This window comes from Electrophorus electricus, chromosome 3, assembly GCF_013358815.1.
Source record: "Electrophorus electricus isolate fEleEle1 chromosome 3, fEleEle1.pri, whole genome shotgun sequence".
NCBI classification, from domain to species: Eukaryota; Metazoa; Chordata; class Actinopteri; order Gymnotiformes; family Gymnotidae; genus Electrophorus; species Electrophorus electricus.
The window spans coordinates 4,924,019-4,936,191 of record NC_049537.1 but is presented as its reverse complement, the minus strand read 5'-3'; the positions used below and the strand labels follow the sequence as shown (position 1 = coordinate 4,936,191).

At 46.1% G+C, this 12,173-nt stretch overlaps 1 protein-coding gene across 2 annotated transcripts in view; it reads left to right on the top strand.

Moving 5' to 3' along the window:
• The window catches only part of cachd1 (cache domain containing 1), a 52,443-nt gene extending 42,904 nt beyond the window's left edge, over positions 1-9,539 (top strand). For both annotated transcript variants that reach the window (XM_035524640.1, XM_027032022.2), the window contains exons 19-27: positions 224-340; positions 749-909; positions 1,127-1,213; positions 1,963-2,079; positions 2,904-3,055; positions 3,253-3,414; positions 5,617-5,694; positions 5,919-6,020; positions 8,019-9,539. In XM_035524640.1, coding sequence (XP_035380533.1) covers positions 224-340; positions 749-909; positions 1,127-1,213; positions 1,963-2,079; positions 2,904-3,055; positions 3,253-3,414; positions 5,617-5,694; positions 5,919-6,020; positions 8,019-8,266 — 1,224 coding nt within the window. In that variant the 3' untranslated portion in view covers positions 8,267-9,539. The remainder of the gene's footprint in view (positions 1-223; positions 341-748; positions 910-1,126; positions 1,214-1,962; positions 2,080-2,903; positions 3,056-3,252; positions 3,415-5,616; positions 5,695-5,918; positions 6,021-8,018) is intronic.
• Positions 9,540-12,173: the final 2,634 nt, after the last annotated feature.

Sequence of the window (12,173 nt, the reverse complement as noted above, 5' to 3'; positions counted from 1 at the left end):
CCCTGCCGTTCCCTGCCCTGTGTAGCCCCTCAATGCAGGGTATGAGGTCATCGCAGGTGACCACCTGCAATTTACTCCCTGTTTACATTTAGATTTACATGGAGAGCATTTGTGAGTAGTATAGCACTGATACAAGTGCATGTGAAAAAACATGGTTTATGTTGTCAAATGACAGCTTGAAAGGGGGGTAAAAATTTTGTTTGTTTGTTTGTTTGTTCTACAGGAGCCCCTGGTGGCCAACGACATCCTAAACCACCCAAACTTTGTGAAGAAAAAGCTGTGTAACAGCTTCAGCGATCGCACAGTGCAGCGCTTTTACAAGTTCAACACCAGCATCGTGGTGAGTGTAGCAGATGCCTGGGCCACTAGATGGAGCTCTTTCTACCTTCTGGGCCTGGCTCTGTTGTTCCAGTGCCACCCTGCTGTGAGCTCCCACCTCTTAGACAGTGATTTTCTTGTACCGTTGGGTAGAGCTCTTCTCCATAGTGAATGAACAGCACCACCTGGTGGGGAGTGTGGGAAATGACAGTGACAGTTTAATAACAGAGAAATAGACTGACAGATATAAAGTTGTTTGGTCTTATTAAGCAGCCAGACATTTAGAGAGTTGAATCTTAGTAAACATTTTGAGTAGTGAGCTGGCAAACTGAATTCCATTTTAATACACAGTTGATGTATGTTTTTACAAAGTTGGCATGGTATGGTGTAGGTATGGTTTTACATTTTACGATTGTCGTGTGATTTCCAGGGAGATCTGACAAACCTAGTTCATGGCAGTCACTGTTCAAAGTATCGGCTCACGCGCATTCCAGGGACCAACGCCTTCGCAGGCATTGTGAACGAAACCTGCGATTCGCTGGCCTTCTGCGCATGCAGCACCGTGGACCGCCTCTGTCTCAACTGCCACAGGTGGGCTTGTCGTCAGCCTCCCCAAACTCTAATGCTTCACTTCACTCTGCCTGTTCAGATATGTAGTTGGCGATTATTGGCCTATTTTGTGTGATTAGTATTGTGGCAGTTATAACCCTTCAGCAGGCTTTCGTTTGTTTATTCTATGCAGTTGACACAAAAATCATTTATATGCACCAGCCCAGTGCCTCACATTTCAGTGCTGTCTTCTCTTCAGAATGGAGCAGAATGAGTGCGAATGTCCGTGTGAGTGCCCTCTAGAGGTCAACGAGTGCACTGGCAATCTGACCAATGCGGAGAACAGGTAAATCCATCCTGTCATCTTACTGATATTCTCAGATTTTAGGCAAGGCTTTCTTAGCTAACATTTTAAGGGTCAAAGAAAAAAAGCATTGGAAAGGGCTCAGGCCCTCATTTGTTTGTTGTTCTCTTAGGGCTTTGATCAAGCAAAGTGCCTACATCACAGGCCTGTACGAGCCTTCTGTCCATTGAGATCAGGAGAACATTGCAACTGAACAATACACGGATTGAGGGATGATGTTTGCCATGTACAGTGGAATAAGACCTCCACTCTGTTTTCTGTGTCTCTTTCTCTCTCTCTCTCTCTCACACACACACACACACACACACACACACACACACACACACACACACACACACACACACACACACACACATACACACACACACACACACACACAGCCCTGCAGCTGTCTTCTCCATTCATTTCTTCATTGGCACAGTGAATAGAGATTCTTCCCCAGGTATCCTTTGGGAGCTTAGCCCTCAGCAGATACAAGGCAGTCTGTCAGAATCTTACTGCTCTTCCCTGCAGAAGGAAAGCCACTCTATGTAATATGAGATATGGTTGTGTACAAAATCTGATTTGTGTCTAAATCAGGTAGCAGTATTGTAATGGGGGGGGTCCTGTTGTGCTACCATTAGTGTGTTTTCTGGGTGGGAGGCATAATTGTTTTGTTTAGCCACTCATTCTTTGTGTACACGTGCGTGTGTGTGTGTGTGTGTGTGTGTGTGTGTGTGTGTGTGTTTCAGAAACCCAAGCTGTGAGGTGCATCAGGAGCCCTTGTCTCTGACTATGATTGAACCCAGTCTGCAGGACACACTGCCTCAGTGCATCAATACCCGCTGCAGCCAGCGCTTCACTAGCAGGTCTCCTGCCTCTGCCACACACACACACACACGCACACACACACACACACACACACACACAAGCGGCAGAACAGAAGACTGAATTTTTGTTTACTAATCCCAGATGTGTTATCCAGCTCTTACCATACCTGCCATCATCTCTGTAGTTCTCCAAACTGTGCTGCTCAGGAAGGTGTTTGCCTATGTTTTTTGCGGAGAACACTGACCCCTTGTGGTGGGAAGTGGCTGTGACACAATAGGTACAATAGGTAGGAATCAACGGTAGGTAAGGGTAGACTCCCTACACCAGGAGTGGCCACAGTCCGGCCCCTAGGCCAAATGCAGCCAGTACCATTTCCGTCTCGGATTAAACTGTGCGGGCGGCCTGCTGGCCAGTGCATCGCTGTTTTTATTTGCAACTAATGGTTGCACTGTTAATGAAGTTAGCAAACGCTGCAGGCAAAAAGTGCAGAATTGTCACGGAGAACCAGAAACTTCAAGAGAAATGGAAATCAGAATGTTTTTTCATCGAGAGCCATGGCAGGATTATTTCACCCAGATTAAACAGTTCCAGATATTGCACTAAAATAAAATTTAGCAGCTCAGTACACATCATACCATGTTGCAGGTTTTGTAACATTAATGTTATTTTTAATAACTTAAAATGTGCACTGTCTCACGGACCCTTAAAATTATTTGAGAAAACGCTAATTAACTCTTGTTACTCATTTTTTGTTAATAAGCTCATTTTGCTTGCTTTAGATTGGAAAATATTTATCAATGCCCTTCCGCAATAGTTTTCTAATTCCTACAAAGCAGTGAACGCATCACATCTTTCTCTGCAGTGACTGCTTTGGTGTGCTGGACTGCGAGTGGTGTATGGTGGACAGTGATGGAAAGACTCATCTGGTCAAGCCCTACTGTGCCCTTCAGAATGAGTGCTTCGGGGGGATTGTAGGTGCCAAGAGTCCTTACGTGGACAGCATGGGCCTGCTAGGTGAGGTTACACTTCTTACACGAGTCTCACGACGATTTATGGTTTTTGTAGAGTAAATGGAAAAGTTTCTAAAATGGTTCACAAACTTTATATTGCGGAGACGCGCCGCCATGAAGGACTGTAGAGACACGCCACCATGGCATGGCTTTTACTGGTTCCTCAAACTCTTTTTCCTTCTCTCTGCCACCCGGACACAGATGAAGAGGTCGCGTCCTTGAACATGATAAAGAGCGCACCCGTGGGACCTGTTGCCGGGGGTATTATGGGATGCATCATGGTGCTGGTTCTAGTGGTGTACGCCTACAGGCACCAGATCCACCGCCGTAGCCACCAGCAAATGTCCCCTCTGGCCGCGCAGGGTGAGTGGGCGGGGCCAGGGTTGGGGGCGGGGCTCACAGAGCAGGGCACACAAACACTCTCTGGTCAGCAGTGCAAAACAGCTGCTGGGCTTGAAGCAATAACACTGCTGTTGGAGGCATTGGGTTTAAAATCATATTCATATCCATAAAATAGGCAAAATGCTTCTCGAGTGAGACGTTCAAGAATGCAGTAATGGAAATGATGTGTTGGAGATGTCACAGTGAATATCAAACCACTTTGGTTAGCGTTAAAGTACTTATCAGTAATAATTTACATAATAATAAAACGAGGGTAAAATGGAAATGCCGGATTTCTCTCCCTTTTTCACTTTTTCTTATTGTTCTGTTATTATTGCTATGAAGTGTTGCTCAGTGGTGCAGTGCTTTAGGGGAACCTTGCCTGTGTAGTCCTCCTCTGACTGCTAATGCTGTTCGCGCAGCTGGAATGAAAGCTAAATGTTCCTCTCCTCCTGAGCACTGCCGCACGTGTATCCCCACATCAAGGGACGAGCTCGGAGTGACGCGGGCTCTTGTGACGACAGGGAACTTTCCATCTTCAGAAGGACGGCCTTCTCCCTTGAGGCCACGGTCCTATGTGGGTCTGCGTGGTGAAGAGACTAAAGTGTCCTGCATAGCAGCTGCAGCTCATAGAGTGTTAAAACAGCAGCAGCACAGAGAAGGGTGCACTGATCAGCCCAGGCTCAACAGCTCCAGCCAGCCTACGGGCAGCAGTAACCTGCTGTAGCCAGCAGATGGCGTCTGTGCGCTCATGTTGATGACGGCAAACCTTTACATACATGCAGGGCAAATACACACACGTATATGTGTGTACTTATTTATTTTTTTTAAATAAACACGTCCATGTGTATGTAAATCTGTGTGTATGTATTTATATGCACATTCAGATTTAAGCTTTAACAATATTGCCTAATGCTGTTAGATAAGATTTCAACTGACTGTGAATCAAACTTTTTCAGCTTCTTGAAATCTTGCCCTCCATTGCTACATGTTTGGCCATAACGTGTTCCACAGTTTAACTGGAAACAAATTCTCCTTGGCTTTACCAGTCATCAGGCTTCTGTGGGATTAAGCAATAATGTCACAGACTGTTGGATGTGTAAACCTCTTTGTGATTAGAGTGGAACCTTAATGAGATGGAATGATTAGCCTGTGACTGGCTGATGTCCTGCACAGCCTCCGCAATGCCTTCTGCAAAATACAGCACAGCAGCGTCTTAATGTTTTTTAATCCGACTCTCAGGAATGGGCACATCGCTCACGCCGCTCTGTGAGGTTCCGTTGTGAAGCCTAAACTGCAGGAGCTGATGGTTTACGGTCCTCTGATAACGCACAGCTGTGACTCCTGGCTGTTGTGGTCTCTGACTCCATCCTGATGTTGGGGTCTGTGACTCCATCCTGATGTTGGGGTCTGTGACTCATGTTTCTGGGGTCTGAGGTTTCCGGCATTGGCCCCTTGCCTCGAAGACCGAATAAACCAACGCTGGTCGATTAGAAATGACCTTTTCAAATCGCAGCCAGTGACCCTTTGAGCTGAAGACATGATAAAGGGAGACTGCCAGGGCATTTTAGAGAACAAGCGAAAGAGGGAGAGAGAGAAATTAAAATCATTCACTCCTCCTAATCCTGTTTGCCCCCACCATCCCTCTCCACGCCTTGCGTTCCCCTCGCTGCAGGCCGGCCGCTGTGTGTGAAAGCCTCCGCCTTTAGCCTGTAGGACAGCAGACTCCATGCTCAGCATCTGTATCAGAGCCCACAGCCAGGCGGAGGCTGGTTCTTTTACAACGGTTCAGTCCTTATTTCAGTTGCAACATCCTCCTCCAATGGCCTTAGTTTGTTCAGGTGCCGAGGGAGGCCGTCCTTCATGTGGGAGAAGGAGTTAAATCTCAGCCCCGTGAGAGTCGTACCTTTCGGTTTCAGGTCACTGCTTTGCTTTTGCATTAGCCAAAATGCCACGGCGCTCCTCTGAATAGGCATTCATTAGCATCTCAAATTGTCTCCTGGGCCCTTAGCAGTTAGGAAGACATCCACCGCGGAAGCCATGAGGCTGGACGGCCGCCTGTCTGTTTGCTACTCTCACGGGAAGCACTTGGGATGGAATGAGCCAATTGTAATGGAATGGTGCTTTTGTTGGTGGCCCCATCTCGCTCTTCTGCTTACTGGTGTTCTCCCTCTGCTTGCACAGAGATGTCAGTGCGTATGTCCAACCTGGACAACGAGAGGGATGAACGGGACGAGGACAGTCACGAGGACAGAGGAATAAGTAAAGACGCCTCACTCTCTCTCTCTCTCTCTCTCACCACCCAGTGATGTCTTTCTTGGGACGGCAGTCTGTGGTAGTCTTTGAGAGGCTTCGGCAAATTGGAAATGTTTTAGAACAAATTGATTTTATTTTCCTGCACACGTGATGAATATTCTATGAATTGGACCTGTGATGTTCTAAACACTTTGCTGTTGTTTAATGGAGTTTCTCTGTCTCTCCGGCAGTCAGTAACACGCGCTTCATCGCTGCCGTCATAGAGAGACACACACACAGTCCTGAACGCAGGAGGAGATACTGGGGCAGATCAGGAACCGAGAGTGACCACGGTAAGCATGTGTTTTGAGCGCGCACGCGCGCACGTTTGCTTGAACGTGCGCGCGTGTGCGCGTTAAAAGGCTTTTAACGGACGCTACAGTCTCAGCCTCGTATGGAAAGGCGTGGAAATGATTTCCTTTTAAAATCACCTGACAGAAAACGGTGTCATTGCCGAACTCAAGCTAAGCCTGAGGTTGACAGGGTTCAGAAAATAGCTTCTATTTTCTTTGGCAAAAATGGCGAAGGCTACGGTTACAGCGAGGTTGCGTTGCACTTTACACCTGCTTCTCTGCAGGGTAACGCTTTGCAGAACTCATTGTGTAAGCAGCCTAGAAAAAGGCCAACTCTGTTGCAGAAGGAGAGAGGGAGACAAATGGTGTGGAAGGGAATGAGAAATAGACAACTTAAAGGCAGAGGCAGCAGAATGAGGTAGTGAAGAGAGAGCCAGAGAGAGCCAAGCTTCCCTGTATTTTTATATGGTTTGGCCAAAGGTCACCTCCCACTGGCTATACACTCATCCAGCTCAAGGGGTCGTTTCAAAAAAGCGAATCAATTGAGCACACGCGTGTGTGTGTATTGGAGCAGTGCTGGAGCTTTTTTCCAGCGTTCTCTGACTCACTCCTGCACCACCAACACAGGCGTGATTTTTCCTTGTCCTGCAGCTGTGTAACTGTTTGCCGCTCGCATTCAGAGGTCTAAAGGACCCTCCTGACCAAAGACCAAAGGAGAGTCCTTTTCTGTCGCACTGCTCGGAGTACGCCTGGTATCCACGGGTTACCTCCGATACCGGAGCACTTTTCCGAAGGCGGGTGACCCCAAACACCTGGATGAGTGTCTGTGAGCTGCTTTAATGAGCGCGCTGAGCGCCCACAGGATAGAAGCGGCAGTCATAGTGAAGAACATCCTACCTAATGGAACATATTTAAGCTTAAGACTGGGTCATTTGCTCATCAGTGGTGTCTCAAGGTTCAGGAAATGTTCACGTCATCTGTTTCAGGTCACGTTTTGACATTCAGCAACGAGTTAACAACAAAACAACAACAACAAAAAAACAGTCAGAAAATGTTGCTGCTGAAATTGGGCAGTAGGTTTGTTTGTCACTGTCGCAATAGCTGTCAATTATTTCTGGGTCCCTTGTCCTCTGAGAGACCTCCCAGTGCAGGCGTTGCATGTCGTTTTTGGGGGGTGTCCTGTTCTGCTTAGTCCCAGTGTTGGGGACATGTCTCCCCGCTGACACCGCGCACACTCTCGCACGCACACTTTAAGGTAGCAGCGGTGCCGTGTTGTCAGGTTTCCCCTGAGATTTGAAGGGTGATTAAATTAATGAGGGGCGCAAGTGTGAGAGCATCTGCCCCGGTGCTTCCTTAATTATGTGGCTGGTAGCTGGGAGGCCACCGAGGATCCTGCTCAGCAGACGATTACAGTCTTTTCTGAACATTTAAAATATTTAATTTCTGTTTCCGCTGTGTATTTCTGAAAGAGCAGAAATGCAGAGCAGTTTTACTGAATGTGAAAAGCTTTCAGACATTTTGCTGTCAATGCCAGATATGCTTGAAATGAAGAGAACTTTGAATCTATGCCAGCTGCGTCTGGATTCCTCAGCAGCAGAGACAGCATCTATAAGCATTTCACAGTGGCCCGGCAGTCTGACAAACACTGAAACGCTGCAAAACAACAAGAAAAACACTCCTATTTAGACTACAGTAGGTGACGATTCAGTGAAAGGGTTATGTTCCAGTTTACAGTATGACTCAGTCACTTGGAGCTTAAATGGCTTTTTCAGATTATGCTTCACTTTATTCTTTAAACAGTGTTTTTGGAGGACGTTAAAATGATTGTTTTATAAAGGTAGTGGTACCTTCCACCACTGGTAGTGTCTGACTGCTGTCTTCATTGACAGACTAATTGAACTGATCGACTGACTAAATGATTGGTTAGCTGGTTGGTTGGTTGGTACCAATAAGTTCCATATTTGCTGAAGATTTCCATGTATGTACGTGAACCTACAGGATACAGCACCATGAGCCCACAGGAGGACAGTGAAAACCCACCCTGCAACAATGACCCCTTCTCAGCGGGGGTGGACGTGGGCAACCACGACGAGGACCTGGACCTGGACACGCCCCCACAGACAGCGGCCCTGCTCAGCCACAAGTTCCAACCGTACCGGCACGTGCACACACACCACGCGCTGCACCCACACGTGCACCACCTCCAAGCTGCCGTCACTGTCCACAGTGTGGATGCGGAGTGCTGAGCTCCACCCCCCCCCCAAGACTGTGACTCCTCCCCCCCCAAGACTGTGACACCTCCCCTCAAGACTGTGACTCCTCCCCTCACCCCTCCCACAGCTCCCTTCCGTTTGATACCACTTCACTCCGAGCCCTGTCTTCATCCTCCACATCCACGTTCCGCCCTCCACCCCCCGCAGCGGAAAGGCCAGGGCCACGGCGTCCTGGGGGGACCCTCTCTGATGAGGAATGGGCAGCAGCCAATCAGGGCTTACCCTGAACCCACAGGAGCCCCTCACAGCGCGGGGCGCTGCTGTAAGGTTGCAGCCAGGGGGGGCTTCACGCTTCTTCTAAGTGCCACAAAGCATCTCAGATTTTTCTTTTAAGAAAAAATGAAGAGTAAAGGATTATTTTTCTACTATTTATTTAACTGGAATTGAGGTGGAAGGAGATGAATGGAAGAAACATCTATAAACTGCCTGGCTTGGTCAGCAGTGAATTATGGGATGCATGGCGCATACACGACACACGTGTTACTGTGAGTTTTCTGCAGAAAAAAAAATTCAAATAGGGATGGAGCCGGCTGAACATCAGAGCGAGGGAGACAGCGCGAGAAACAGCGTGCAAGCACCAGCCATCTGGGAGTGGAGGCAGAAATTGCAAGCAGCTTTCGCTCACTGGCCGGTTCACTCCAAGCCTGTGATGTCGTCATTTGTGACTGTGTAAATGAAGGCAAGATTCTCTGAAAACTGTAACGTGACCAAGTGTTTCACCTCCCAAGCACAACACTCGCAGCTGTTTTGGACTTTTTAACAGTGACCTCCAAATAATAATGATAATTAAAAAACTGCTTAGATGTACCACTGCCTGTTTTAAGCTCTCGTCACAATATCCCCATCCATCAGTCCAGCCATTCGATTGGGTTCTCTGTGAGTGATTTGGGGACATTTATTATTATTATTATTATTATTATTATTATTATTATTATTGAGAGTATTGTCTGTGTGGGCCCAGATGGATCCTTTTTACTGAGGGCAGAATCATACATTTGTTTAGTGTGATATTGTGGCATTTTTATGAGTAATTGAGTATTGATGGGATGACATCATATTTTCCCTGATGGAAAGCTTAAATATCCAAATCCTTTTGTCAAGGTTGTGGCCATCTGTTCCAAATGTTTGGCTTTTGTGCTTATATGATTTCAGAGGGATTATGCCTTTTGTTTCCAGATTTAAATAATATACAATGTATATACATCTGAACTTTAACAAAGTAGTTATAAATGAGTTCAGTCCTTAAGGGTTGCATCTCTGCAGTGCTTTATTGTGTCTGGGTTAACTCGCTGAAAGAGGTCAGTTCTTGGGAGCCAAGAGCTTTCCTGCTGTTGCTGCAAATGGTCCATTTTACCTGATGCTGTAGCAGAGGGAGCCGAATAATTAGCATATGATTGCATTTGTTCATCCAATCAAATCAAACTCAGCAGAAATGGATTTCCAGTGAGCTTTATTGAAGAAAAGTCACACTAGATAAAGTGGCAGAAAATGCATGGGATTTTATACACACACACACACACACACACACAAACACACACACACACACACACACACACACACACACACACACACACACACACACACTGTGCACATGCCTGTGTGCCCCTTCTGGTCATACTCTGCTCAAAAAAAAAAATGAAGGGAGCACTTAATTATCACAGCATAACACCCAGTGAATTAAACTTCACTGTTATCAATCTGTCCAGTTAGGAAACATTAGCAGCAAGAGGCAACAGCAAGATAACCCCCAAACAGGGAATCTTTTTGCACTTGGTGGCCAAAGATGTGTCTTCTCTACAGTACTGTAGTTTGGTGGCTTACTGGTGTCTTTGTCACTGCTGGTAGCATGAGGCCACACCTGCGGCCCATTCAGGTTGCCCAGGTAGTCCATCTCCTCCACAATGGTACGTCCATATGTACCCTCCCAAGAAGGTTTGCTTTGTCTCAAGAGTTCTCAGCACAGTCATATGGATGGAGCATGGAGGAGATACTGGGACATGGGCCGATACACGAGGAGAGCTAGACAGGGTCCCTGGAATGGCATCATCCCAGCAGAAGGACCGTTATCTGTTCCTTTCTGCAAGGGGGAACAGGAGGAGCACTGCCAGAGCTCCATAGAATGACGTCCAGCGGACTGCCGGTGTGCATGTTTCTGAACAAACTGTCAGACTCGATGAGGGTGTCATGAGGGTCTCACATGCTCTAGTGGGACCTGTGCTCACAGCCCAGCACCATGCAGCTTGATTGGCATTAACCAGGGAACACCAGAATCGGCGGGTCCGCTGCTGGCACCCTGGTCTGTTCCCGGACGAGAGTAGGTCCACACAGAGCGTGTTTGACAGACATTGGGGGGGAAAAAAAGGTTGGAGATGCCGTGGTGAACATTACGCGGCCTGTGGCATCGTCCGGCGTGACGGGTTTGGTCAAACCTCCACGTGATGGCCAAAGGTAGCCTAACTGCTGTTAGGTACAAGTATGAAATCCACTGAGCCATTTTCAGACCTGTCCAGGAGCTCACTGAAGCCCTGATCCAGGTCTGGGAGGAGATCCTCCAGGACACCATCCGTCATCTCTTCGGAAGCGTGCCCAGATGTTGTTGGGAGTGCATACAGGCATGTAGGGGCCATACATCCTACTTAGTCACATTGAGTTGCGGTGATGAAATTCACACGAATTGGATCAGCCTGCATTTCAAGTTTTACTTTGATTTTTAACTTGAATCTTTTATTCATCGAGATCTAATGTGTGGCTAAAGTGTTCCCTTAAGTTTTTTTGAGCAGTGAGTTTTGAAGGGTTATGTAGGTCTATTAGCGAAATGATAAGAAATCTGACCTATGAAATTTAGGATTTTCAATACGATGGCTGGCCTGTAGCAGCCTGGCCCAATCCATAACACTGGTTCTTAAGAAGAAGCTACAGCATTATTAGGTTAGGAAATCATTGCTGTCTATATAACTAGCTAACTTTGAATGATGATTATAAGTGAGACAGACATTGTGGCATAACTAATTGAAAAGTCTTTTTCAAAGCTACTGTTCAGTGAAAATCTTAAAATAATTAAGTGAAGTTGGTCAACTTTTATTATATCACACCAGGCAGGAAATTGCAACATACTTCTAAGGAACATGCTAAAATAGCCAAGATTAAACAGAATAGCGGTTAACTGCATGCATCGCAAGTCACAACCAACCCTTTTTTGTTTGTTTTTCCTGAATAGATTTAAAAATTTCTAAAACAGTTCTTTAAGGATCTTGAAGGTTATTGTGCATTTAATGATGGGCTTTATATTTGGACAGTTGCCCTTTTTTGGTTGGTGTTTTGGTGATATACACTGATGTGTGCATATACATTGATATGACACTGCCTACTGCAGTTAAAAGTACTTTCACACATTACACCTGCCACATCTAGCTTGTTTTTTAACAATACTGAATATGCCATTATTACAGAACAGAAAAGAATGATCCCAAAACCTGTAGATTGAATGCCAGAGGAGAATACAATTTCATTGAAGGGTTGAAGGAAAAAGTTTAACTTAATAAAAACATGTTTTAAGACAATGTTCTTCTTGTGAAGGTTGTAGGATACTAAAAACCCTCCCTAAGGCTTTCAAAGATGTTTACTTTTAGGAGAAGGTGAATTTAGTTATACTACTGATCCAGTAATGCACTATTCTCTAACTGTTCTCTTAACTCTAATCTTTAGACCTGATGTGCTACTATTTTACTGCTCTGTGCTTTTTTTGGGGGGTGGAATTAGTGTCATTGCAGATGAGCTTGTTAACTTCTGCATGTACAAAAATGATTAAACTTAGTGCTGAACAAATACTGCCAACATCCCACTATCAATATTAGTAATGGTTTATGCTAAGATTTCAATG